This window comes from Carcharodon carcharias, chromosome 15 (assembly GCF_017639515.1).
Source record: "Carcharodon carcharias isolate sCarCar2 chromosome 15, sCarCar2.pri, whole genome shotgun sequence".
Classification (NCBI taxonomy): Eukaryota; Metazoa; Chordata; class Chondrichthyes; order Lamniformes; family Lamnidae; genus Carcharodon; species Carcharodon carcharias.
In genome coordinates, this window is record NC_054481.1 from 38,055,983 (window position 1) to 38,083,943 (window position 27,961).

The 27,961-nt window shown below is 41.8% G+C and overlaps 1 protein-coding gene across 3 annotated transcripts in view; it reads right to left on the reverse strand.

Moving 5' to 3' along the window:
* Positions 1-27,961, reverse strand: part of LOC121287887 (protein tweety homolog 3-like) — a 196,651-nt gene that overhangs the window by 96,279 nt on the left and 72,411 nt on the right. For all 3 annotated transcript variants that reach the window (XM_041205899.1, XM_041205901.1, XM_041205900.1), the window contains exons 2-3: positions 27,358-27,524; positions 6,049-6,160 (exon numbers count right to left, since the gene is read on the reverse strand). In XM_041205899.1, the coding sequence (XP_041061833.1) occupies positions 6,049-6,160; positions 27,358-27,524 (279 nt within the window). The remainder of the gene's footprint in view (positions 1-6,048; positions 6,161-27,357; positions 27,525-27,961) is intronic.

A 27,961-nucleotide genomic window follows, 5' to 3' on the forward strand; every position in this document is an offset into this window, starting at 1 on the left:
CTCTTGAAATAAAGGTTGACATTCCATTAGCCTTTTTAATCATTAATGAGACAGCAGCACTGACAGGTGTAAGTTAAGGTTTTACATGGGATGTCTCAACGAATGTGGAGATGACGAAAAATAGTTTGACATTCCTGTGATGATGCTCACCCGTTGCATGTCTGTCCACACTGCAGGGACCATTGCTAAGCTAAGCTAAGCTAATGAATTCCATTTTTGTGAGAGAAGTTAGTGACAACTCATTAAAAGAGGACACTATAACTTGCCCATTTTTATATCGAGTTATATTGATGCAAATATGTGAAACAAAATATGTTCACCTTAAGTATGAAATAAAGCATTCAATGATTCCTACCAATCTTCCTCCCATCTAGTAGTAATTCTGAAAACTTGAAGAAATACACATGTAAAAGAAGATGGATGGTACTGTTGCACCCTCGGATTATGCTATTGTATAAGTAGCATATAGGGCCGTTAGAATCAGTATCCATAAAAAATATGCTCAGGTCACTTAAGGGAGTGACTGAACCAGAGGTGTCTATGGCAGATCCAAATTGCCAACTGACTTCAATAAATTTATCGAAAACCGTGTGGGAAATTTGTTGCATTTTCCCCTTAATTCTTAAAAATTGGTCTCTCAATCAGCATTCTTGGGGGAGGGCATCATATTCCTTTGTTTATCCTCTTGCCTGCTATTCATTTCAAATGAGCCTCAAAAACAGGAATTTTGATCATGCTCCTGATCAGATGGCTTGCTTCTCTCTTAATAAAGAAGTGTTTTACCCCCATTTAAGACCTTTGCAGAATCTTGTACGCGTGAATAACTGAAAAATAATTTAGTAAACTTTTCATTTCAATATCTCAAGAAGGTAAATGGGGTTAAAAAGGTAAATGCTTCAGGAACTGGCAAGTATTGCCAATTTCAGTAACTGCTGCAATTATGTAGTTTTAAATTTGATTATATTTAAACAATGACAAACTTCAAATACAGGATATGCCTTTAGTAACATGAAATGTACCCACGACAATTCAATGCTACATTCATTTTGGCTTTAATATTGATTATAAAGCATGCAGAAAAACCGCAGTGTAATCTTTTCGGGGGAGAATCTACTTTGCACAATATTAGATATATTTATCTTATAATCTGGTATTGGCAGAGCAAAAGATGAAGCAATCAACAGCTTTGAAAGGTCATTTAGAAATGCTGTTCTTGCACTTTAGTACGCAATGACGCAATTCGAGAATCTTTTAACCAACCTCAAAAACGAGCAACTCATTTCTCAAATTGACTTCTCATCAAAACTGAGTGCAACGTTCAACAACGTCCCTGTGGCTGACAATAACAAACTGAAGGGTTAACACAAATAAAGTTTTGCTTCATATTATGATCCACAAGATCAAAATAACAGAATTTCTCAACTTCATTAGGTGTAGTTTCACTTTTGCATTCTAACTTCAAATAGAGTAACGTTAATACTGAATCAATCATGTATTGTTATATAATCTAACCTGTGCTGTACTCATTCAACTGAAAACTGAACACCTAATTCCAAATTATTGTCCTGTAAACACTCTTGACAGCTTTATTGAATTGCATTTGTCTCATGGACAAATCACTGATATCAAACAGCATAGAATCAGATATGAGAAAGCATGGAATAAATAAATGCCAATTGATTTCATCACTATATAATCTACACCATTGATTCTCACCACCCACAAGATCTACACAAATGCTTTAAGTTCCAAAAGTGATCGACCAAACCTCCACAATCCAGTTCTACCATCATCCATGTTGTCAACGGCTCTGCATAGACAATACCACAGCAACAGAGGAACTCACTTCAATCAAGTATATCAAACCTCCAAACCTTATCCAGCCAAGTACTTAAACAGTGTAAAAATATTCACAATCATGTCAACAATCCTTTCAATACAATTATGATCAAGCAATCCATCTGAGACCATTAAAAAGCAATTTAAAGAGTGAAGCGCTAGAAACTGCAAGTTGCCACAAATAATTACCACCTTTTAGGTTTGTCACCTGATTCGATAATTCAAATGACAAAACTCCATCTTACAGTCCATTTGAACATCACAAATTATTGCCCCATATCCTTTTCCTCTCCAGACCCTCTGTCCCAGATTGGAATACACCATCCCTACGATTCCATTTGAATCTCTTTCACTTAAGATTCTCCCACTATCAAAATATACGTCCCTATCCAGAAATCCTGAACAAAATTCTCTATCATTATGATAGCAGCACTACTGTCTTAGCTGGTCTCCCATCTCCATAAATCTGTTTCTATATCCCACCCCATACTAAGTCCCATTCACCCATTTCCATCCGAAGTGCCTCTGCCTCTCTATCTCCTTCTTTAAGGCTCTCCCTAAAATCCACCTCTTTCACCAAGGAGTTCCAAAAGGGTCTGTGCTGGAGCCTCAACTTTTTACAATTGACACCAATGACTTAGATGAGGGGAGCAAAGGCATGATAGTTAAATTTTCAGACGGCACAAAGATAGGCAGGAAAGTACGTTGTGAAGAAGGCATAAAGGGCGCAATCGTCCCAGATTTGCACTAAGTCGGTAGCAAGCAGGAAAAAGAATTTATTACCTGCTGGACACAATGGTGGCTTTTCATGCCATATCGTCCCATTCCCGCCTCATTAATTATGCAGCCACAGGAAACATGCCGTCTCGCTGGAGAGCGGCGTCTGATTTGGCTGCTATGCTGTTTCTCGCCACTTCCTCACACAGGGCGCCAAATTTAAACTGCAGCCATGTGCACACTTCTCCATGCTTGCAGCCCAGTAGGGCACCAGTGAAGACAAAGCCCTAAAGCCAAGAAGAGCGCAGCCCCCCAATTCAGCGGCGCATCGCTTGGATGCCTTCTGGATGCCCGTTACTCTACCCCAGCTCTGGCCACAGGAAGCCCATCAATCTCACCACTCCGGCTTGGGAGGCAGTGGCAGGGGTGGTCAGAGCCAATGCTGCACACAAGAGGTCGGCCATCCAGTGCAGAAAATGGATGGATGATCTAATCTGTGCCGCCAGGGTAAGGCAACCACCTTATCACTCAGAACTCACACACTCAAGGCTATCACACATTCGCTGGAATCTCACTCACTGCCAGCTCAAGGGACAACACCACTCACTCTCACACACATACCCTCACACCTCCATCTGACCTCATCTCCTCTGGAGACTGCTTCCTCAGCCCTCAGCCTCTTGAGGTCACTGGCACAAATCAACATGCGCCCCCACACACACCCTGGGATACCCCCCTTCCCCAGTACAGCCCTCCCCCTGTAGCCTCCTCCCTTGCCTGAGGCCATTTCTCCCACTTCCCCAAATAAGCCCTAGCCCTGCAGCTGTTGAAATGTCACCCCCGCCGGCTGGTCTGCTAGGTAGGGACCTGCACGTGAGCCCCCCCCTTAAAAGTGATATGGGGCTGCCTGCAAAGCCTGGCACTGATGACCCCGAGTGCTGCCCGAAGCAAGGTAGGCAAACAAACCTCATAGGTCAAACCAAGTTAAATTCAGTTCACCAAGTACATGTCACTTATGTACAGCTGCGAAACACAGTGTGGGTGTTGATTCCAGCAAGCAGGGCTTATAGGGAGATGCTAAAGTATTGAAATTCAGTTCCTGACATGCAGTGGCGGGAAACTTGGCCTGCCACTGATGGGTAGAGCTGACGATCGCAACCTGGTTTTACAACAGGTGAAACCAATTATTGGCCTTTTCACCATATTGCTCCCCCCACCCCGCCATGACACCTGAATGCCAATGGGGCCAGAAAATTCCAGCGAAGAAGTCTGCATACGGATATAGATAGGTTGAGTGAGTGGGGTAAAAATATGCCAGATGGGGTATAATGTGGGAAAATGTGGAGTTGTTCACTTTGGCAGGAAGAATAAAAAAAGCACAGTATTACTTCAGTGGAGGAGGGCTGCAGAATTCCAGGTGTAGAGGGATCTAGGTGTTCTAGTGCATGAGTCACAAAAAGTTAGTATGCAGGTACAGCAAGTAACTGAGAAGGCTAATGGAATGCTATCCTTTATTAAGAGAGAAATTGAACATAAAAGTAAGGACTGGAGTTCAGAAGAGTGAGGGGTGACTTGATTTAAGTAAATAAGATCCTGAGTGGTCTTGACAAGGTGGGCATGGAAAAGATGTTTCCTCTTGTGGGCACTGTTTTAAAATTAGGGGTCACCCTTTTAGGACAGAGATGAGGAGAAATTATTTCTCTGAGGATTGTGCGATTTTGGAACTCTGCTTCCCTTGCCTAAGGCTTCCACCTCCTTCTGAGGCAAAGGTTATCAGGGATAGATGAGAATGTGGAAAATGAAACACAAACAGATCAATCATGATCTTATTGAATGGCAGAGCAGGCTCAAGGGGCTGAATTGCCAACTTCTGCTCCTGTTTCATATGTTCGTATTTTGTCCACTGCTCCTAATATCTCTTTCTGCAAACAGGTCGCTAGAGTGGAAGGTGTGGTTAATGGAGGAGATGAGGAAATATGACTTAAATTCTTCACACAGGCAATTGCTTTCAGGTATACTATGTAGAACTCATTCACTACAACAGAAGCTGAAACAATACAGGGCTCCCTTAGAAAACATTTGCATCAGGACATTTCCGTTAATGTATCTGTTTATTGTTAGCTTGAAGATCTTTCTCCTTCCAGGGACAATTATTTTTGCAATATGGTGCCACTGTGCAAACTTTTGAAAAGGAACAAAATTCATGCGAGCTGTGCATTTACTATTTCCCTCCTTTCCTCACCGTTGCCATCTTCTTTCCTCAAAACAGGTAGTTAGAGTCAGCAGACTGATTTTTTTTAAAAAGGGAACTAAATGCTGTTAGATGCCCAGTAGGAAATGAATAAAAAAGATAATGAATTTTTGTCATTGAATTTGTCAAAACCTCTTGTGTTCCTGGAATTTTTCAGGTTTCCCCCATTACTGCAATCCTGGTGAAAGAGGTGCATTTTAGGCAAGGCTTTAAAGGAAGAGGAGTTAGAGAGGCAGAAGTACTTAAGAAAGACATGGGTGAATGGGATTAGTATGGTGTGGGGTAATATGAATAACAAATTTATGGAAATGGGAGACCAGCTAAGACAGTAGCACTGCTAACATGGTGATAGAAAATTTTCTTCATAACTTTGGTCAGGATTCCATATTTTGAGAGTGGCAGAATCTCAAATAGAGGGATTCAAATAGAGTCACACGGGAGGTGTATCCAGATCTGGGATAGGAGTTGTCTTTGGGGAGGAAAATGAGATAGGGGCATTTTTCATACAAAAACCGAGTCTGAAGCCCATTCTAAAGGAACATTTTATGGGTATTTGGAGAAAGCTAAAGCTGGCAAAAACATGTGGAGGCTGATTCACCATAGAAAAATATTAAAAGAACACTAATGATTTAATTCAACCGATGGGATGATTAAGCCCTGCTAAACTGGACAATATTTAAAATTTGTCCCATTCAAAATTGGATTTCAAACAATGCTTTGCTAATCAGCTACACCACAGTTTTTACTTTCAATGTCACTGCAGTATTAGAGTTCAGAAGTATTCTTCATAAGCTGCACTCCTATATTGTTCATGGATTAGGCATTGTTGCATGCAGTTGTCTTTGTAATTCATTTTCCTCCTGTCTCATTTCCATCACCTAGAGGAGCAGGAGGCAGCCAATTTGTAAATCTCTTTAGCCTGCGATCCAATCAATTGGAGGGGAATTAAGATCGATCCCGAGAACTCCTATTTAGCTATTGTTAGGCAGATAACATCAGGCATTCATTAAACAATATTAACATTTTCAGCTGCTTTAAAGAACTGGTTTAATTCAAGCTCAATACAAGTTTTGACAGTTTGGTTTGCAAATGGTTAGAACCTTGGATTCTTCAATAAATACAAGATGAGCACATTTTGATAAGTGTCTGCACAGATGGAGATGGGTGATGTTTTTTCTCAAGAATCCAATCCATCATTTTCATAGACCCCTAACTGTGGAAAAAACTGCCTTAGTACTTACCAGGTACTCAACTCCTGTTATAGTGCGATTCGCATGTCTCATCGAGTAGGCAAGTCGGAAGATTCCATCACTGGTTTCTCCATTACCATAGAAACCAACAGCAATTCCCGCACTGAAATGACAAGAAATCCCATTACAACAAAATCTGTTAAGTTCATCAATTTTGAGATATGATTTCATGATTTGTATTATTAGAAATAATATGCAAAAAGATAACCCAACAGAAGTACCAATCTCCATTGAGACAGAACTACCTCTTACAGGGATTAGAGGAATCCCAGTGCTATTAAGAGATACAGGAACATATTAGACATTGGCACTGTGATTAGAACGGTAACAGCAAATGCTTGTACTTCACCTCTAATGTATAATTAAGCATTCAAATACACTCAGGAACACTGGAACAGGAGTAGGACATTCAGCCCTTTGGGCCTGCTCCAACATTTAATTAGATCATGGCTGATTATCTACCTCAATGCCATTTTCCCAAACTATTTCCATATCCCTTGATGCCATTAGTCTCCAGAAATCTATTGATTTCTGTCTTGAACATGCTCAATGATTGAGCTTGCACAGCCCTCTGGGGTAGAAAATTCCAAAGATTCATCACTCCCAGTGAAGAAACTCCTCCTCATCTCGGTCTTAAATGGCCTACCCCTTATTCTGAAATTATGTCCCCTGGTTCTAGACTCACCAGTAAGGGGGAACATCCTACTTACATCTACCCTGCCAAACTCTGTAAGAATTTTCTAAGGTTCAATGAGATCACCTCTCATTCTTCAAAATTCTAAAGAACATAGGCCCAGCCTCCTCAATCTCTCCTCATAAAACAATCCCCTCATCCCAGTCATTAGTCTGGTGAACCTCCATTACACTCCCCCTATGGCGAGTATATCTTTCCTCAGATAAGACCATCAAACTGTACACCATACTTCAGGTGCGGTCTCACCAAGGAGCTATACAATTGCAGTAACACTCTCCCAAAGAGTACAAATAGAGATATGGTGCTAAAATCCCAACCATTCATACAAAATCTTAAAGGTATATAATAATCCCAGTAAATTCAAAGGTGCAAGCATTTCACCTAACTTATCCCACATCATTTACCGCATTTCAAAAAACAAAATGTATAGAATGCTTCAAAATATTTCAAATAGAGACCCAGCAAGAGGATAAAGGAGTGCAAGAATCAGCGAGAGGGTGAGAGGCTATAAGAGTGCGAGAGGGAGAGGCCTGGCAAGAGTGTAAAAAAGCACGAGAGGCAGAGACACAGCAAGAGGCTAAAACAGGGCAAGAGTCAGCGAGAGGGAGAGACACGGTGAGAAGCTAAAAGAGCACAAGAGGGAGAGGAACAGCAAGAAGCCAAAACAGGGCAAGTCAGAGAGAGGGAGACCCCCGGTGAGAGGCTAAAACAGTGCGAGAGTCAGTGATAGGGAGACCCAGTGAGAGGCTAAAAGAGCATGAGAGGTAGTGAGAAGGAGAGAGCTAGCAGAGGCTAAAACAGCGCAACAGTCAATGAGAGGGTAAAAGAGCACGAGAGGCAGAGGCACAGCAAGAGGCTAAAACAGCGTGAGAGTCAGTGAGAGAGAGAGGCCCGGTGAGAAGCCAAAAGAGGACGAGGGGGAGAGGCCCATCAAGAGTGTAAAACAGCACAAGAGGCAGCGAAATCCAGGAGCCCTTAGCGTTTCAAAAAAGTAGTAAAGTGGCATCACAGGAAAGGTGATAGGCTGGTGACTACTGATGCTCAGGGACTGGGTATAAACAACTGGGAGTTTAAAAAACATTAAAAATATTAACTATTAGTTTGGTGAGTCTTAGCTTTTATTCTTAAGGTGTATTAAGTGTTAGTAGGTTTATCAATATTGCTAAGGTTAATTAATAGTAAGTTTTCTTAGTATTGGTAAAGCTTTATGAATGCTGTTAACATTTATTACCAGTAATAAGGTTTAATTACAGTAACAAGATTATCAGTTAACAAATAGAGAAATGGCAGGGCTGCTCCAACCTCAAGAGTGCATATCCTGTCATATGTGGGGACTCCAAGATGCTTTTCATGCCCTGGATAACCGTTTGAGCAAGAAGGGCCATCAGTTGCAGCAGTTTGAGCTCCGAGTTGTGGAACTTGAGCTGCGTCTGGCATCGTGTGGAGCATCTGTGAGGTTGAGTTACATGAGCAGCATGTGTGCGAGGAGTGTGCGGGGAGAGAGCAAAGGGGGTGACCATCAGACAGTCAAAAAAGAACAGGCAGGTAGAGGAGCCCCCTGTGTGCATCACAAGTATTTGGTTCTGAATATTGATAACGGCGTTAGTTCATCTGGGGAATGCAGGCAGAGCTAAGTCCATGGCACCACGAGTGGTTCAGCTGTACAGGGAGGTATAAAGAAATCTGGAAGTGCAATAGTGTTAGGTGATTTGAATAGTTTAAAAAAAGAGAGATTTCTTTGGCCGCAAACATGAATCCATGATGGTGTGTTGCCTCCCTGGTACCAGGGATGTTGAGGATGTCACTGAGTGGCTGCAGAGCATCCTGAGGAGGGAGGGTGTACAACCAGCTTTCACGGTCCTCATCGGTACCAATGACATAGGTAGAAAGAGGGATGTGGCCCTGCAGTCTGAATTTAGGCTGCTAGGCAGAAAATTAGCAAGTAGGACTTTAAAAGAAGTAATCTCCAGATTACTCCCAGTGTCGTGTTCGAACAAGGATAGAACAGATGAATGCACGGCTGGAAAGAAGGTGCAGAAGGGATGGTTTTAGATTCATGGGACATTGAGACTGGCTCTTGGGGACATGAGAATTGTACAGAACAGATGGGTTGCACTTGAACAGAGCTGGAACTGAGTCCCTTGCTAGTCCTGTTGGGGATGGTTTAAACTAACTCAACAGGGGTGTGAGAACCAGGAGATGATATTAGAGAGGAATGCCAAGCGGTACAGAATACTGGGAGAGATAGGTAGAACTAGAGTAGGGAATAAGAGTTAATGGACGGGGTTAGAGTAAAGGAGAAAGTAAGAGTGTCTAAATCAGGGTTACTGTGCATGTATGTGAATGTACAGAGTGTGGTAAATACAATTGGTGAGTTACAGGGGTAGATTTCCAAGTGGAAATACGATGTGTGGCTATAACAGAGGCCTGGCTCAAAGAAGGGTAAGACTAGGTGTTGCATATCCATAGATACAAGGTATGCAGAAAAGATAGGAAAGGAAGAAAGGGAGGAGGTATGGCAACATTAATAAAGGAATGCATTGCAGTGCTGGAGAAAAAGGATGTCCCAGAGGGTTCAAGGACAGAATCTAGTTGGCTAAAGCTCAGGAACAAAAAAGGTGCAACTACATTGCTCGGTGTGGTCTATGGGCCATCAACTAGTGGGAAGGACGTAGAGGGACAAGTTTGCAAAAAAATTACAGAGGGGTGCAAAAATTATAGGGTACTTATGATGCGGGGACTTTAATTATCCAAATATAGACTGGGATAGTGATAGTGTAAAGGGCAGAGAGGGGCAAGAGTTCCTAGAGTGTGTTCGTGAAAATTTTCTTCAGCAATATGTTTCCAGTCAATGAGGAAGGAGGCAAGCTAGATATGGTTCTTGGAAATGAGGTGTGCCAAGTAGATCAAGTGTCAGTAGGCAAACACTTAGGGGACAGTGACAAAAACAAAAATTGCTGGAAAAACTCAGATCTGACAGCATCTGTGGAGTGAAAGACAGAGTTAACGCTTCAAGTCTGTATGACTCTTCTTCAGGGTTCTGAAGGAGAGTCATACGGACTTGAAACGTTAACTCTGTCTTTCTTTCCACAGATGCTGTCAGACTTGAGTTTTTCCAGCAATTTTTGTTTTTGTTTCAGATTTCCAGCATCCACAGTATTTTGCTTTTAACTTGGGAGACAGTGATCATTGTATCAAACATTTTAGGTTAACTATGGAAAAGGACAGAGGAGAATCCAGAGTAAGGAAAATTAACTGGGGAAAACCAGCTTCAATGGGGTAAGAACAGGTCAGGGCTGAATAAATTGGAGTCAAGGGTTGGCAGGAAAAATGGTAGCTGATCAATGGGCTACCTTCAAAAAGGAGATGATTTGGACACAAACAAGGTAAATTCCCTCGAAAGGGAAAGGTTGGGAAAACAAATTCAGGGCTCCCTGGATGGCAAAGGAGATAAAAATTAAGATAAAGAAGGAAAAGTGCACTTATGACATTTGAAATCCAAGTTGAATATAGAAGATTCAGAGGAAATGTGAAGAAGCAAAAGAGAAGCAAAGAGAGAATATGGAAGCTAGCAGCTAGCATAAGAGGGAATCCCAAAGCCTTCCATAGGCATATAAATAGTAAAATGCTGGCAAGAAGAGGAGTATGGCCGATTTGGGACCAAAAAGGGGATTTACACATGGTGGCAGAGAGCATGGCTGAGGTACTAAGTGAATACTTTGTATTTGTCTTTATGAAGAAGATGAACCAAGACCGTAGTAAAAGATGAGGTAATTCAGATGCTAGAAGAGTTTAAAATTGAAAAGGAGGCAATGTTGTATAGGTTACCTATACTTAAAGTTGATAAGGCACCAGGACCGGTTGAAATGCATCCAAGGATATTGAAGGAAGTGAGAGTAGAAATTGCGGAGGCATTGGCCATAATTTTTCAGTCTTCCTTAGACTTAGTAGTGGTCATGAAGGACTGGAGAATTGCAAACATTACACTCTCGTTCAAAAAAGGGTGTAAAATAAGCCCAGGAACTACAAGCCAGTCAGTTTAACTTCACTGGTGGTGAAACTTCTAGAAACAATAATTCAGGATGAAACTAATAGTCACATGGACAAATGCAGGTAAAATAAGGAAAGCCAGCATGGCTTTCTTAAGGGAAAACCATGTTTAACTGACTTGCTGGACTTTTTGAAGGGATAACAGGGGGTTGACAACAGCAATGCTGTTGATGTGGTGTACACGGATTTCCAAAAGGCACTTGATACAGTGCCGGGCCTGTGAGCAAGGTTGTAGCTCATGGAATAAAAGGGATAGTAGCAACATGAATACAGAAGTGGCTGAGCGACGGGAAACAGAGTAGTTGTTAATGGATGTTTCTTGTGCTGGAAGGTGGTTTGTAGTGGAGTTCCCTGGAGGTCAGTGTTGGAACCCTTGCTTTTCCTGATATATATTCATGTCCTAGACTTTGGTGTACTGGGCACAATTTCAAATTGTGGATTGTGCGGATGATACAAAACTTGAAAGCATTGTGAACTGCGAGGTGGATAGTGTAGAACTTCAAAGGGACATAGACAATATCTATGGAGTGGGCAGATAGGTGGCAGATGAAGTTCAGTGCAGAGAAACGTGAAGTGATTCATTTTGGTAGGAAGACCATGGAGAGACAATATAAAGGGGACAAATCTATAGGGGGTGCAAGAGCAGAGGGACTTGGGTGTATATGTGCATAAATCATTGAAGGTGACAGGACAGATTGAGAGAGCAATTAATACAGTTTTAACAGGAGCATAGCATACAAGAGCAAGGAGGTTATGTTGAATTTGTATGTCACTAATTCGGCTTCATCTACAGTACTGCATTCAGTTCCCACTTTAGGAAAGGTGTGAAGGCATTAGAGAGAGTGCGGAAAAGATTCACGAGAATGGCTCCAAAGATGAGGAACTTCAGTTATGAAGATAGATTGGAGAAGTTAGGGCTGTTTTCTCCAGAGAGAAGGCTGAGAGGAGATTTGATAGAGCTATTCAAAATCATGAGGAGTCTGGACAGAGTAGATAGGGAGAAACTGTTCCAACTCGTGAAAGTGATATGAGGAGAAGCTTTTTTTAATACAGCAAGTGGTTAGAGTTTGGAATGCACTGCATGAGACTGTGGTGGAGGCAGGATCAACTGAAGTATTCAAAAGGGAATTAGACTGTTATCTGAAAAGGAAGAATATGCAGGGTTACGGGGAGAGGGTGGGAGAATGGCACTAGGTGAGTTACTCATTCAGAGAGCCAGTGAAAGCATGATGGCCTCCTACTGTGCCATAAAAAAAAATGTGGTTCTGTGATAAATGCAAACCTTATGAATTTCAACAATCTGTTCCAACTTGTAGAGCACCATCCATTCAAATGTTAAAACTTAATGAACACAGCTTCAGTAAAAAGTTATGCAGTTCCAAGAAATATTAATTTTCATATTCAATGAAACCTATAGCTAGTTTTCCGGTTGAAATCAAACCCAAGGCTTTTATGTCACTGCTGAATCCAGGCTCCAGATGCTGAAAATGTTAATGACCCAAAATCCAATAAAGATTGCAAATTTTGTTCTTTGTCCACTAATGACTTCTTTAAATTGAGTACCAGTTTTAATTTATTGCTAAATTACTTGGTCGAGTGGAAGGTGGGAAACGAGGAGCAAGGTGTTTTAAAATGTCAGATGCTCTGCAGTCCTTGCAATAGAACACAACAAGCATCATTAGTTCTTGTTCATGCTACAGCTGCACATGGAGCATTCCACAAAGATCCAACAGCTACAAAAACTTTATCTATGCCAGATGGTTTCCTGTGTTCCATTGTGAAACACTAAAATAAGAATTGCAAACTCGGAAATCTGTTCCAGCCTTACATGGCTGAACAATGCTAAGTATTTTCTTCATCCAAATTACTGACTAATGTCTTAAAATAATCTACGAGCTTTCTCACAGAATCTAGAGCATAGAAACAGGCCATTCAACCCAAATGGTTTTTGGGAGCATTTATATTCCATGCAAGCCTTCCGCTTTAATTACTTCTTCCCACATTGCCTGTGTGTCTGCCTCTCTCACATATGTGCATCAATCCTCTATTTTAATGGTACCTTCTTCACCCACTCCGTGCAGCAGAGTTCTACATTCTAGCCTCGCCATGGAATGAAATTCCTCCTGAATTCTTTATTTGATCTGTTAGTGGCCATCTTATTGTTAAAACCGGGGGCGGGGGTGGGGGTGGGAATGGTTCCCTCAAGTTTTTGAAAAGAAAAGATAACAATGTTCATTATGCTTAACCCAGTCTAAGCAAAATAGTAAAAACACTCCAATTTTCTCTCTCTCTCACTCACACACACACACACATGCGTGAAGTTCACACAAAAATAGATCACAGAATGGGGGGAAAGACTAAGCAATTTAAACTCCAGTTAAGTTAAAGGGATATATGGATCCTGAAAGTTGATGACTTGGCTAGCATCAGGCTGAACTCGGTGGTCCTTCCAAGTTCGGCATCAAGGCAGGGAAGATGTTGAAGGTGGACTTATCTTTTTTTGCAGAGACAGCAGCTGCTAGGCTGCAAAGAAGGGTCAAAACTTGCAAGTTGGATGGAGAGAGAGAAACAGAAGCTGACAGAGAGACAAAGAACCCTCTCAGGTTCTTGCTTCTTCAGCATCTCATTTTCTTGTCCTCTGGTCTGCAGAGAAATAGGTGCTAAAGCACACAAAGCATTAGCTGACTTATCACAATGACCCTCTCCAACTGTCACGAACCCAAATAATGCATTCCAGTTGCCTAGCTTACATGATTAGATTATCAATGTCATCAGGTTATATTGAGTCTCTAACACAAAACAGGGATTCAGCCCAACTGGTCCATACTGGCATTTTTGCTCCACACAAACATTAGCCCAGCTCTCTTAATCTAATCGTGTAAGCATACCCTTCCATTCTTTTCTCCCTCTTATATTTATCTAGCTTATCCTTAAATGCACCATGAAGTGACGATAGGTGGTCAGAACAGATACTAGAATTTGACACTAGTCAATCTGTATGCCAAGTTTGGAGTGCATGAGATTGAATCCTCTGAAAGGGCTGAATGTCCAGAGTGGGGTGCTGGTCAGGTCTCCTCTTATTCTCTTTTCCAGAAAGAAAATTCCCTGTTTGCTCAATCTTTCTCAAACCTTGCATACTCGCAATTCTGGTAACACCCTTGTAAAGTTTGCTCCAGTGCTTCAATAACCTTTTTTACACACAATATTCCAAAAATTGTCTCATTTAAATTTAACATTCCTTCCTGTTTTTGTATAGTATTCCTCTTTTCAAGCTCTTTAAACCAATCACTACATAGGTAGCTGTAATTTACCTCAATAAATACAAAGTATCAGATAACATGGGTGGTGTCCAATTACGGGCCAATATTTTATGAGTGTTAAGTTACTCAAATCTAGAATACAAATTGGCTCAAATATAAATTGGAGAGAAAAAAAAGTCCTGGCAACCAGAGATATAAGGCTTATATCTTTTTTATGTTTATACACATCCAAAAACCACTGCACCTTTGTAACTGCTTTTGGTAGTTTAAAAAAAGTACTGTAGATTGTAGCATATAAATTGACCCAGCATATGAGGTGATCTCATTTTTTCAATAAAGTTCATGCTTTTGTGTATATTCAGCATATAAGTCGGCTCCACAATCCCCCTTTTTTATACAAACATCAGTAGCCAGCAGAAAATTTTCACCCCAAAAACGCATGTTTTACTTACCTTGTACTCTAGGTTAGCACATGGGATCAAGTCAGCAACAGGGGCTGTGCTGTGAAGATAATGCGCGGGAATTTAAGACTCGCCCGCACAAAGCAGACTGCAATGACATGGCAAGTGACAAAGTCACAAAGAGAAATGGGTCCTCCAGCAAAAAAATGAAATACGAAACTGGTTTCAAGCTAAAGGTTGTAACATTTGCTAACTCGTCAAATAACTGTGCTGTGGCGAGGGAATTTGGTGTTCATGAAAAACCAGTGTGAGAATGGAAGAAGGAGGAATCCACCCTGAAGAAGATTCCTAAGACCAAATGCCAAATGCTCCATGAAAACTGGGTCCAGCCACTGGTCTGATTTTGAGAAGCATGTATCAAAATAGGTCTTTGAAAATCATCAGTATCTTTATATCAACACCAGAAATGCAATGCTCATATACCCACTTATGTGGGCCAAATCAAACCCCGAGTCCAGCAAATATTTCAGACAGATAGTTGGTGTAGTCGCTTTATGGAATGAAACAGTCTAGTGTTGCAGCAGATGACCAAGATTGTAAGATTACCAAAAGACCTCAATGCCAAAATTACCAGTTGCCAAAGATTCTTCATCAGATAGCAGCAAAAACACGAGTATTCATTAAGTCACATGGGCATAACATGGATGAAATGCCCATGAATTTCAATATGCCCAGCAGTGGAACAGTTCAAAAACAGTTACAGTAAAATGACAGGACATGGGAAGAGAAGATTCATGGTAGTTCTAGCTGACATAACTGACAATGTAATTAAAGCATGTGGTAACTTTCAATGATATGGTAAAACCATGCCAAAAATTAAGTTCCCTGCAGGAGCTTTTGTGCATGTCCATATAGTTGGATGTATGAGGATGGAATGGAGTTATGGATCGACAATGCGAGGAATAGGCGTCCCAGCGGCCTATGTAAAGAATGCAGCTTATTAGTATGGAGCACGTTTAGATCCCATATAACCGATGAGATCAAGAGCTGCCTATGAAAAAAATAACACCCACACTGCATTCATACCAGGCCATCTAACATCCATAGTTCAATCTTTGGATGTGTGCTTCATGAAGCCATTCAAGGATCACTTTCACACTGAAAGGAATGGATGGTTGATGAAGAAAAAAATCCTCACAAAGAGCAGAAACATGCATGTGACTACCCACACCCTGACTGGCGTTTCACATTTTATATTTGCCATATAAGGAGACACATGTTTTGAAAGGATTTTTCGAATCTTCAAAGGTCAACTTATATGCCGATCTACAGTAACTGATGCAATTAATGACATGCCATGTGCCACGTAATAGTGAGAGGCAAACTCATTTCCAAACTCAAACATGTCATCAATGTAATCACCGTCAACACCTCTTTGTCCTTTTGTCTATGACATCTTTTGGTAATATCCACCTATCACTGGCCCTCTATCCAGCTCTACTTGACCCACCCCCCCTTAAACCAGCTTATATTTCACCTCTCTTCTATTTTTCCTTAGTTTTGTTAAGAGTCATACGGACTCGAAACATTAACTATGTTCCTCTCTGCAGATGCTGTCAGACCTGCTGAGTTTTTCCAGGTATTTTTGTTTTTGTTTTGGATTTCCAGCATCCACAGTTTTTTGCTTTTATCATCAATGGAGGTGCTTGGGGAAGCAAGGAATTATTCTGTAGGGAATAAGGAAACATTCATTTTTGACTGCCCTTAAACATATCCCAACAGAGCAGCTATCTTGTACAGCACAGGGATGGCATGGGTATTAAGACGCTTTTTTTTTTAAAGAAAGGTATTAATAATTAACACTTTGGGCAGAATTTTGCCGTCAGCAAACAGGGGGTGGGGCCCGCTCGCCGACGTGTAAAATAACGCAGGATGATGTCGGGCAGAACCCCCGACGTCATCCCGCCCCACTTAAATTTTCAGGAAGACGGGGGCGCAGCAAAATTAGCTACGGGTCTGCTGACCTGTCAATGGCCAATTGAGGTCATTGACAGGATCATTTAAACAATTAAAGGACCTGCCCGTCCAACCTTAAGGTTGGCGGAAAGGCCAGGAGCCCCGGCGGCAAATAGAGAAAACATGAAACCTCATCCACAGGCGGGATAAGGTTTCATGCAGGGTGTTAATAATTTTAATAAAGTTATAGCGTAAATTATGAACATGTCCCATCTCATGTGACATTGTCACGAGGGGACATGTTAGGGAATTTTTTTTTCTATTTTTAATATTGTTCAAAGTGGAAGCGATCTCCCTGAGGTAGCATTTAGCCTCAGGGAGATATGCGCTCTTTCGTGCGCATGCGTGAAAGAGCGCACTCTCGCTTTTAAGGAATCCCCCCCACCAGCACAGGAAGCGCATAGCGCTTCTCGCTAGACATCACGCTGGGTGGGCCTTAATTGGCCGCCCATGTAAAATGGCGGCGCGGCCCACTTCACTGGCGAAGATCGGCTCCCTGCCTGCCGGAAATTGGGTCCGGCCCACCTGCCCAACAGGCATAAAATTCTGCCGTTTATATTTATACAGCCTTTAATGTAATAAAATGTCCCAAGCCCTTTCACAGGAACATTATAAAACAATTTAGAACACTGAGCTGTATAAGAGGGTATTAGGTCAGATGATCAAAAGCCTATTCAAAGAGGTAGGTTTTAAGGAGTGTTTTTGAGGAAAATCAGGTAACAAGGTAGAGAGGCAGAGAGATTTAGGGGGGGAAATGCCAGGGCTTAGAGCCTAAACAACTGAAGGCACCGCCACCAATGGTGGAACAATGCTCAAGAAGCCAGAATTAGACGAATGCTGATATCTCAGAGAGTTGTAGGCTGAAGGAGGTTACAGAGACAGGGAAGGCAATGCCATGGAGGAATTTGGAGACATGGGTGAGATTTTTAAAATCAAGATGTTGCTTGACCAGTAGCAAATGTAACTCAGCAAGCAGAGAGGTGATAATAGAACTGGACTTGTTGTGAGTTAAGGCACAGGCAGTAGACTTTGGGTGATCTCAAGTTTACAGAGGGTAGAACGTGGAAGTGCATTGGAAGAGTCAAGTCTAGAGATAACAAAGGCATGAATGAGGGTTTCAGCAGCAGAACAGCTGAGGCTGGAGTGATGTCAGACAATGTAGGAGATGGAAAATGGGCGGTCTTAGCGATAACATAAATATATGATCGGAAGCTCATCTTGGGTCAAATATGACACCAAGGTTGTGAACAGATTGGTTTAATCTCAGACCGATCATTAGGGAAAGAGATGGAATTGGCAGCTAGGGAATGGAGTCTGAAGCAGGAACTGAATGGCATTATTACATATACTAATAATGCTGTTCTTATAACAGTGTATAGATGAAAATGCAAATGATTTCTCAGCGAATTCAAAGATTCCACTAAAACATCAAGCTTATAACATAACACATCTGGCAGCATCTGTGGAGAGGAGCACAGTTAACATTTCGAGTCCGCATGACTCTTCAGTTCTGTTGAGAGTCATGCGGACTCGAAACGTTAACAGTGCTCCTCTCGACAGATGCTGCCACACCTGCTGAGTTTTTCCAGGTATTTTTGTTTTTGTTTTCGATTTCCAGCGTCCGCAGTGTTTTGCTTTTAAGCTTATAACATAGGCTGGGATTTTCCAGTCCTGCCCAGGCAGGACGGAAAATTTGGCAAACCAGCAAAAAATCCATTGACATTTGGTGGGAATTTCAATCCCAGTCATGGTGTGCTTGTGTTCCTGAGTTCCCGAGTTCCCCAAATACACATCTCTCACAGTTGGTTGCAATTCAAACAAAGTTGCTGCAAGTCACCAAGACCTGGCAAAAACTGATCTTTCAAGTAGCCATTATGTTGCAGCAGTTTTATTTTTGGCTTGTAACCGACTGTGTGAAAAACACTTGGGAAACTTGATAACACAAGTGACAGGATCAATGGGTTATGAGGTTCAGGAGACTTTTCTTTCAAACAAAAAGTAGGTAAATCAGGTTGGTGAAAAGATTAAGCATAACATATTAATACAAGTCTAGTAATTTTGCCGATTATGATAGAAACGGCAGTCCCTTTCTGCCCTTTTCCCTCAATTACATTCAGAGACCCCACATAAAACTACATGGCTCTGAAACAACTGCAAGATTTTTGCCTTCACTAAGCAATTTAGAAGTTTATTCTATATATTAATCACACTGTATTAACAAACTTTCTGGGATCCATTATAAATTTCATTGATTCAAACTGTAGTTTCAACTCTCTTGTCCTGTCATAGATTAATCACAAAAATTAGTACAGGTGACAGAGACATTTGACCCATTAGTTTAAAATCATGTTCCAGTTTACTTTTTCTGTGTTTTCCACCAGGCATAATTCTATGAACTCCCTGTCAACTGCATGGCAGCAAGGTTGAAAATCCCAAATTTCTCGTATCAGTTATTCCTTCCATCAGTCTTGTGGCTCTTTTCTGTACTGCCTTTAAGCCTTGTGGTTCTTCACCACATCATCTCCAGAAACTAAATGCATCTCTTGAATCACAATAACTGCTTCTAATAGCTTCTTCTAATAGTTTCCAAATACTGCACATGCTGTTAAATTGAGACTGTGGAGAGCAGACCAGTTTAGATGTTTGGCACAGCTGTCTCTGGACAAATACACACACTGTACATCATATTGAGAGAAAGCACTCATGGATTTACACAACAGTTGGATATCAGATGAAGATGTCTTAAATGACTAAAGTGGTCACTTTTAAACCACAGGTGGCTATTTCCATTTAATTTGTTTTATATCATGACTACCATACACGAAGGGGCCATAATATTCACACCAAGATTCTAGTCACAGAGGGTCAGACAAAATGCCAGTGATTCATATACTTTCCCTTCTGCGCACAGCAGTTCAAACATTTGTGAAGATTAGAGAATGATTAAGCAACAGAAACACACTCCTTTTCTTAAATCACAGCACTGGTATTATATGATGCAGTACTTCAATACACAAATAATAAGGTTAGCAGGACCTGGCTCAAATGAAGGTAAAGTCAGATCAACAGCATAATGAACATAATACCACTGTCCCTAAAAACAGCAGCCAAAGAAATGTTATCTGGGACACTGGAAGCCAAACAAATTTTACTCCACAACATGAAGTTGTCCATCCAGGCCAGAATTAATACAATGGTTGCAGCACAGGGGGTGGCAATTCAGCCTGATTCTTTTTTTTTCAAAAGGAACCCTCACCATTTAGTCATTAACATCACAGATAAAATATTGAACAAGAAAGCTAAATAACTGTCATAAAGGCACACTGGCAGTTCTTGTAAAGTTATTTGAAGAGAATTTATATGCAGCAGTCACATGTACAAAGTCTATATTTAATTGTAAACTGAAATCAGCAGTGTTTAGTCAAAGACTTTTTTGAGTTTCATAGTCAATTTAAATAGTAGAAATTGATGCTGGTTCTCTGTAACCATAAATATGGCAAATCAACAATTGCAACATAGCTTCTTTTTTGCTGAGTTGTCAAATAGCGCTTCATATTTACCACCAACAGTGCGAGACACGAAAGTGAAGTCATCGGTGGTGAAAGCACATGGCTGACTGTTTGCTGCTCAGCCCGCGCTACACTAGCATTGCAGCAACTATACCACCCACGTGTAAAGCACGACCCAAATTCATTGTGTACACCGCTTATAGCCACAAGCCATTTTCAAAGAATGAAATACATCCAAAGATCTGAAGGAATGTAATGGACTTACGACTGATGCACATTTCCAGGACAGTTGCATTCACTTTTTTGTCTCCTGTTGACAATATTACACCACAGTTTAAACAAGGTGGATTTACCATTAGAGTGAAAAGAATTCTATTAATAAGCTATTGGATCAGTTGTTAAAATGAAAGCTTTGCAACTCTACAGTCCATCAACAAAGACTTAACGGGGATTCATCAACCATCGACTCTGTTCTCTCCATAACATTATACAGTATCACACAGTGAGGAAGGAAGCAGGAAAGAAAGCAAAAATCTTAAAAAATTTAAAACTTTTTTTCCCCTCAACCACAAGACAGTGGGTGGGTCAACAAGTTTCAAGCACCTAAAATTTGGAAGCCTCCAAGTAGCCATAAGGTAGCACTAAAGCTGTGCAGTAACTCTTCTTAATTGTCCTACCCTCCTTCCTTCTGGGGCTGGGGAGGGGGGAGTTGGGTGGCAGGTTGAGTGGAAAGCAAAGCCTGGGTAGTTAATTTCATCCTTCCGGAAACATGGCTCTGATGGAAACTACACGACTGCCAAGCACCATGGTTACAAATTTATGACCAAGCATTCCAAATACAGCTGTTCCAGCTGCATTGCACCAAACACACAGGATTTTATTTAAATAGAAAATAGATGCAGGCTAAGTGTAAGCAACATTACAGACCTAAACATTCCAAACCAGTGATTAGTTTAAAACTAGCTTTAAACCTTTTATTCTAGATTAATATATCAATCAGAAAATCAAGGTTTACCATTCCAAATGATTGACTGTTAAGTCACGTGTGCAGATTTCCCTGAATTCTGTGTTTAGGCAGTATCAGGGAGAAACAGGCTGTGGAATTCACAAACTTGGCAAAGATCAGGGAGTTGGGAGGGCAAGGAAAAAAGATGAGTATCTTTCACCCTCCCCCCTTCCAAAAATCATTAAAATATAGCCTCAGAAAATAAAATCTTCAACAGCTTGCATTAAGATAGCATGCTGAACGTAGAAAAAGGTTGGACAAAAACTAGAGGAAGAAATATTAAGGAAGCGATTTAGAAGATGGGTTTCAAAGAACATCTTGAGGGAGGAGAGGTGGAGGAGAGATACAAGGAGGAAATTCCAGAACTAAGGGCCTAGATGGCTGAAGACTTCACAGCCAATGTTAGAGAAAAATAATTTTAGGATACACAAGGGACAAGGGTTAGATGAATGCACCATGTTAAGATATAGCATTTCAGTAGTGTCTCTTTTAGGTACTGTAGAATTGTGCTGTGTAACCACAGTAAATACAATTACAAACATATTCCATAACAATTCTATGAAGGAGGTTTAATTTGTCAATCCAACTAGTGAATTATGCAGGACAGCCATATAAGCATGATGATGAAAGTGTTTCTTCTATGGTTTCTTTTTACATTTCTAGAAACTGGGTTTCTCATTTAAATTTACTTAAAAAATACCGAACACAAGATGGGAGATATATGTTCTTTAAAAAGCCAACAGGCTAAAGAGAATGCAAGCAGCCCAGGAAAAGTACAAAACATCATTAATATTCTAACTGCATTGCTGTAAAGCATCAATGCCCTACTGGAACAATTCCACTTTATGTTTAACTGTTGTGCAACAATGCACTTGCCTTGAAAATCTCATGAAGATGGACTGCTGTTAGATCAAAGGAGAATCTTGTACATAAAAGTCATAGATCTGTCATCATTACTTATTCCAATGTTAGCCTGGTCACGAACTGCGATTAAAAGGTAGGTGCATCTTTATGGAGATAGCTCCACGAAGATGCACCTACATAAATCTTGTGAATTCTGTTAACCCACTAAGGGGTCACTATCTCTGTGATCGATGTTCGCTTTATCTCAAAAACTGCAAGGTTGTCTTCAAAAGAATCTGACCTTAGTATTTTTAACTCTTAATGAACTGGCTCCAGACTGGGCCATAACTTCTGAGCTCCAGGGCAATGTAACGGGGGGTGGTACCCCAAAGATGTGCTGAGGACCTACCCCAACACCCGAAACTTCCGAATCGCCCTGCACTGGGAACCATCTGAAAATACGGTTAAACTACAAACTTTGGTTGGTTCTGACTGTCTGACATCAACAGTTACCCAGAAAAAGTTAGAAGAATTAAAACCACTTCTGGCATCTGGTGACTACTGTCCAGACCACACCCACCGCCCCCCCCCCATTTCCCCAAACACCCTTGCCATACCCCCCCCCACAGATTCCACCCCCAAACCCCCCAACGGGGCTTATACCGCCACCCCACACCCCAACTGCCTGACACCTGACCCCAACACTACTCCCCCCACCACCAACAGCCCGATCCTCTCTTCCCCCCACCGCCAACTCAAAAATTCTAGCCACTTCCCTGATAAGCCTACCTTCCCCCTGGCTTGAAAGTGCCTGGCCCTTTAAACCTGCCTGCTTTAGGGCGGTCAGTGCCATAAAAAAGGGGGCATGGTCTCCTTGCTTTCAACTCTGAAGCAGAAGGCCCCGAAAACAAGCTACCCTGCACAATGTTCTCGCCTGGCCTGAGTTGGAAGGTCGGACGGGAAAGAAACAAAGATTTCACGGTAAAACAGTAGGAGCGAAGTGACAATTCGAGTCCGACAATGCCATTCCATGGAAATTCAGGCCTTTCGTTTTACCGAAATCTGTACCTCATTATTTTTATTTGTTCATTGCATGTGGGCATTGCTGGCTAGGCCAAAATTTATTGCCCATCCCTAAGTGCACTTGAGAAGATGCTGTTGAGCCACCTCCTTGAATCGCTGCAGACCATGTGATGTAGGAACACCCACAATGCTATTAGGAAATTTCGGGATTTTGACCCAGCGACAGTGGAGAAACGATGATATATTTCCAAGTCAGTCTGGTGTGTGACTTGGAGGGGAACTTCCAGGTGGCAGTGTTCCCATATTTCTGCAGCCTTTGTCCTTCTACATGGCACAGGTGCTGGAAGGCGCTGTCGCAGGGGTCTTGGTGAGCTGCTGCTTGTAGCTGGCACCATGCATTGGTGGTGGAGGGAGTGAATGTTGAAGATGGTGGTGGATGGGGTGCCAATCAAGCGGGCTGCTCTGTCCTGGATGGAGTTCAGCTTCTTAACTGTTGTTGGAACTGCACTCATCCAGGCAAGTGGAGAGTATCCCATCACTCTCCACTTGTGCCTTGTAGATGGTGAACAGGCTTTGGAGAGTCAGGAAGCGAGTTCTTCCCTTCCCAGTCTCTGACCTGCTCTTGTAGCCATGGTATTCATATGGCTGGTCCAGTTTAGTTTCTAGTCAATGATAACGCCCAGGATGTTGATAGTGGGGGGTTCAGTGATGGTAATGCCATTGAATGTATGGGGAGATGGTTAGATTCTCTCTTATTGGAGATGCTCATTCCTGGCATTTGTGTGGCATGATTGTTACATGCCACTTATCAGCTGAAGCCTGAATATTGTCCAGGTCTTGCTGCATATGACTGCTTCAGTATCTGAAGAGTTGTGAATGGTGCTGAACATTGTGCAATCACTTCTGACCTTACGATGGAGGGAAGGTCATTGATGAAACAGCTGAAGATGGTTGGGCCTAGGACACTACCCTAAGGAACTCCTGAGCGCTGTTCTGGGACTGAGATGATTGACCTCCAACAACCACAACCATCTTCCTTTGTGCTAGGTATGACTCCAACCAGTGGACAGTTTTGCCCCAATTCCCATCGATTCCAGTTTTAATAAAGCTCCTTGATGCCACACTCAGTCAAATGCTGTCTTGATGTCAATGGCAGTCACTCTCTCCTCATCTCTTGAGTTTAGCTCTTTTGTCCATGTTTGGACCAAGGATGTAATGAGGTCAGGACCTGAGTGGCTCTGATGGAACCCAAACTGAGCGTCAGTGAGCAGGTTATTGCTGAATAGGTGCCGCTTGATAGCACTATCAACGATACTTTCCATCACTTTGCTGATGATTGAAGGTAGTCTAATGAGGCGGTAATTGGCCGGGTTGGATTTGTTGCTTTTACTGGACAGGTCATTTTCCACGTTGCCAGGTAGATGCCAGTGTTCTAGCTGTGCTTGGAGCACAGCTAGTTCTGGAACGCAAGTCTGCAGTATTATTGCCGGAATGCTGTCAAAGCCTGTAGCGTTTGCAGTATCCAGTACCTTCAGCCATTTCTTGATATCACGTGGAGTGAATTGAATTGACTGAAGGCTGGCATCTATGCTTGGGAGCTCCAGAGGAGGCCCAGATAGATCATCCACTCGGCACTTCATGCTAAAGATCGCTGTAATTGCTTCAGGCTTGTCTTTTGCACTGATGTGCTGGGCTTCCCCATCATTGATAATGGGGATATTTGTGGAGCCGCCTCCTCCAGTTAGTTGCTTAATTGTCCACCACCATTCACGACTGGATGTGGCAGGACTTTAGAGCTTAGATCAGGTTCATTAGATGGGGGTCACAATAGCCCTGTGCTGTAGTTTCACCAGGTTGACGCATCATTTTTAGGTATGCTTGGTGCCGCTCCTAACATGCCCTCCTGCACTCTTCATTGAACCAGGGTTGATCCTCTGCCTTGACAGTAATGAAAAGAGGATATGCCAGGCCATGAGGCTACAGATTGTAGGCGAGTACAATTCTACTGCTGCTGATGGTCCACAACACCTCATGGATGCCCAGTTTTAAGTTGCTAAATCTGTTTGAACTCTATCCCATTTAGCACAGTGGTAGTGCCACATAACACAATGTAGAGTATCCTCAATGTGAAGAATGAACTTTGTTTCTACAAGAACTGTGCGATGGTCACTCCTACCAATGTTGTCATGGACAAATGCATCTGCGACAGGTAGATTGGTGAGGACGAGGTCAAGCAAGTTTTTCCCTCTTGTTGGTTCCTTCACCATCTGCCACAGACCCAGCCTAGCAGCTATGCTCTTTAAGATCCGGCCAGTTCGGTCTGTACTGGTGCTAGCAAGCCACTCTTATTGATGGACATTGCAGTCCCCCAGTGAGTATATTCTGCGCCCTTTCGACCCTCAGTGCTTCCTCTGAGTGGTTTTCAACATGGACGTGTACTGATCCATCAGCTGAGGGGGCACAGTAGGCTGTAACCAGTAGGAGGTTTCCTTACTCATGTTTGACCTGATGCCATGAGGCTTCACGGGGCCCAGAGTCAATGTTGAGGAATCCAAGGCATCTCCGTCCCGACTGTATACCACTGTGCCGCCACCTCTGGTAAGTCTGTCTTGTTACTAGGACAGGACATACCCAGTGATGGTGATGATGACGTCTGGGACATAGTCATACTCAAGGAATCATACCTTACAGGCAATGTCAGGCTGTTGTTTGACTAATCTGTGGGACAGCTCTCCCAATTTTGACACAAGCCTCCATTTGTTAGTAAGGAGGACTTTGCAGGGTCAACAATTCCATTGTCGTTTCCAGTGTCTAGGTTGATGCTGGGTGGTCCATCCAATTTCATTCCTTATATAAATAGAACAGAAAAATACTGCAAATGATGGAAATCTAATGATAACAGAAAATGAAAGAAACATACCCAGCAGGTAAGGAAGTATTTGAAGAGAGAGAAAAGAGTTAACGCTTCAAGTCAATGACCTGACAGTTCTGGTGAAAGGCCATCAACTGAAAACGTTAATTCAGTTCTTCTCTCTAAAGACGTTGCCTGACCTGCTGGGTATTTCCAGCACTTTTTGTTTTCATCTTGATAAAACTACTTCTGTAAATAAACCTGCTTAATTAGTTTAATCTATTATTGAAAAGTGTTACTGATGCAACTGTCATCAACAGTCTTGAGAAATTTTGTAGGGTATAGTGGAAGTCCTATGCATTGCCCAATGAGGTTAAAGGGTTTTATTTTTTGCCCTAGGCATGAAATCCTAGATTACTTTACACATTATCACCTTTTGGTTGTAGGGAGTGAGGGCTCACCTACAGAAATGAACTTCTGCCACGGGCATGAGAAAAAAAGTAACTGGAGTTAACTTGAATTGCAACTTTGTAAACAGTACAAGCATCAGAGGTGCTTATGAAAAGAAACTTCAAGTTCCAACCAGCTTCCTTTTCAAATGGCAATTTCTGTGTCAAGTTACTGTATCATTCCAGAGCTGCACCATAATAAGCTCCCATCTTCCTGAATTTTTTAAGTCTCTAGTCACCTTAAGTTTCTTTTTCAAAAACATCATACATAACTTTGCATGAGGATGTGCTACATCCACCAGTTTATCGTTTAGATAGGCAGATATAAAGACTCAGCACATACAATACAATGTCCCTAAAGATACCATGAGGTTCAAATGCAACTTTGTTTCCTTAAAAGGGCATGGGTGGCATTTTGAAGACAGTAACATATCTAATTACTCGTGACGAGCTGGAGGGCATGCCTTTTACTTAAAAAAGACGAGTTATTCAAAGTTTGAAGGGGAAAGTGTTATAGAAAGTGTTGAGTGCCAGGAGAAGCATTGCATTTGGCAAGCACCAGTATATGGGGGGAAGCGGTGATATTGTCACTGGACTGGTAATCCAGAGACCCAAGGTATTGCTTTGGGGACCCAGGTTCAAATCCCAGCATGGCAGATGATGGAATTTGAATTCAATAAAAATCTGAAATTAGAAGTCTAATGAAGACCATGAAGCCGTGAAATCTGGTTCACTAATGTCCTTACCTGGTCTGGCCTACATGTAACTCCAGATGTGGTTGAAAATTAAAAGGGGATGGGTAATAAATGCCCACATCCAATGAATAAAAAAATATATATTATAATTTTTCCACACAATAACCCTCCATGAGGCAGGGAAGGTGGCCCATTTCATAGCCTCTATTAGTTAACTATTAATTAACTGCATATGAAAAGATACACAACAGTGATTCAGAATGGCTTATCTTCTTGTAGAAGGACACAGGATTGTCTGGTGTTCCCTTTAACATGGCTGCAATAGGAACTTGGGCAGAAAAACATTGTACCATAACATTGCAGAAAAGAGAAACCCAACACACTGCTCAAATAAGAGTTCACTGCATCACTCAGACAAATAAACTTCATCATAGCTTTTTTTTAAAACTCTAATAAATTTCTCCATGAGAAACACTACTCTCAAACTGAATGAGGTTTCTCACCTGCACACAAGCGTTGCTATGATGACACACCATGCTGTACAGCAGCAGTCTGCGTTGGGCTGATCTTCACTCTTCCTCCGACAACACAGCCAAAAGGAATAGAAGAGAAGGAAGAGGAGGTTGAGGGCAAGGCAGACCAGAGCAACTCCACCCAACAGCAAGAGTGACTGTAGGAGAAAGAGAGGGGGCGAAAAAGTTAATATTCAATTCATTGCAATAACTGGAGTTACTCCTGTAGCCCTCAAATTCAGGAACATTCACAATATATGAGCTAAGGAAATTAGTTATCTAACCAAGGCCTGAAGAATTTTCCCATTTTGTGTGTATCGGTGAGTACATAATCTTGCATTGAATATGCTGTACATCAATGCAGAGTTAAAGGTAGCTGATTTTTGTGGGGAGGGGTTGGTGTCGGTGGGGGGGGGTGGAGGTGGTGCAGGGGTGGAAGACATGCTGACATGAGTTAAGACTTTTTACACTAATAGCTTTCAAAAAATCCAGCTTAAGGCTTTTTCAAAACCATACTCTTAATACAAAAACAATTCAGGACATTATAATGGCAGAAATTACAACTGCCTCCTGCATTGTTGTGTGAAAACAAGCA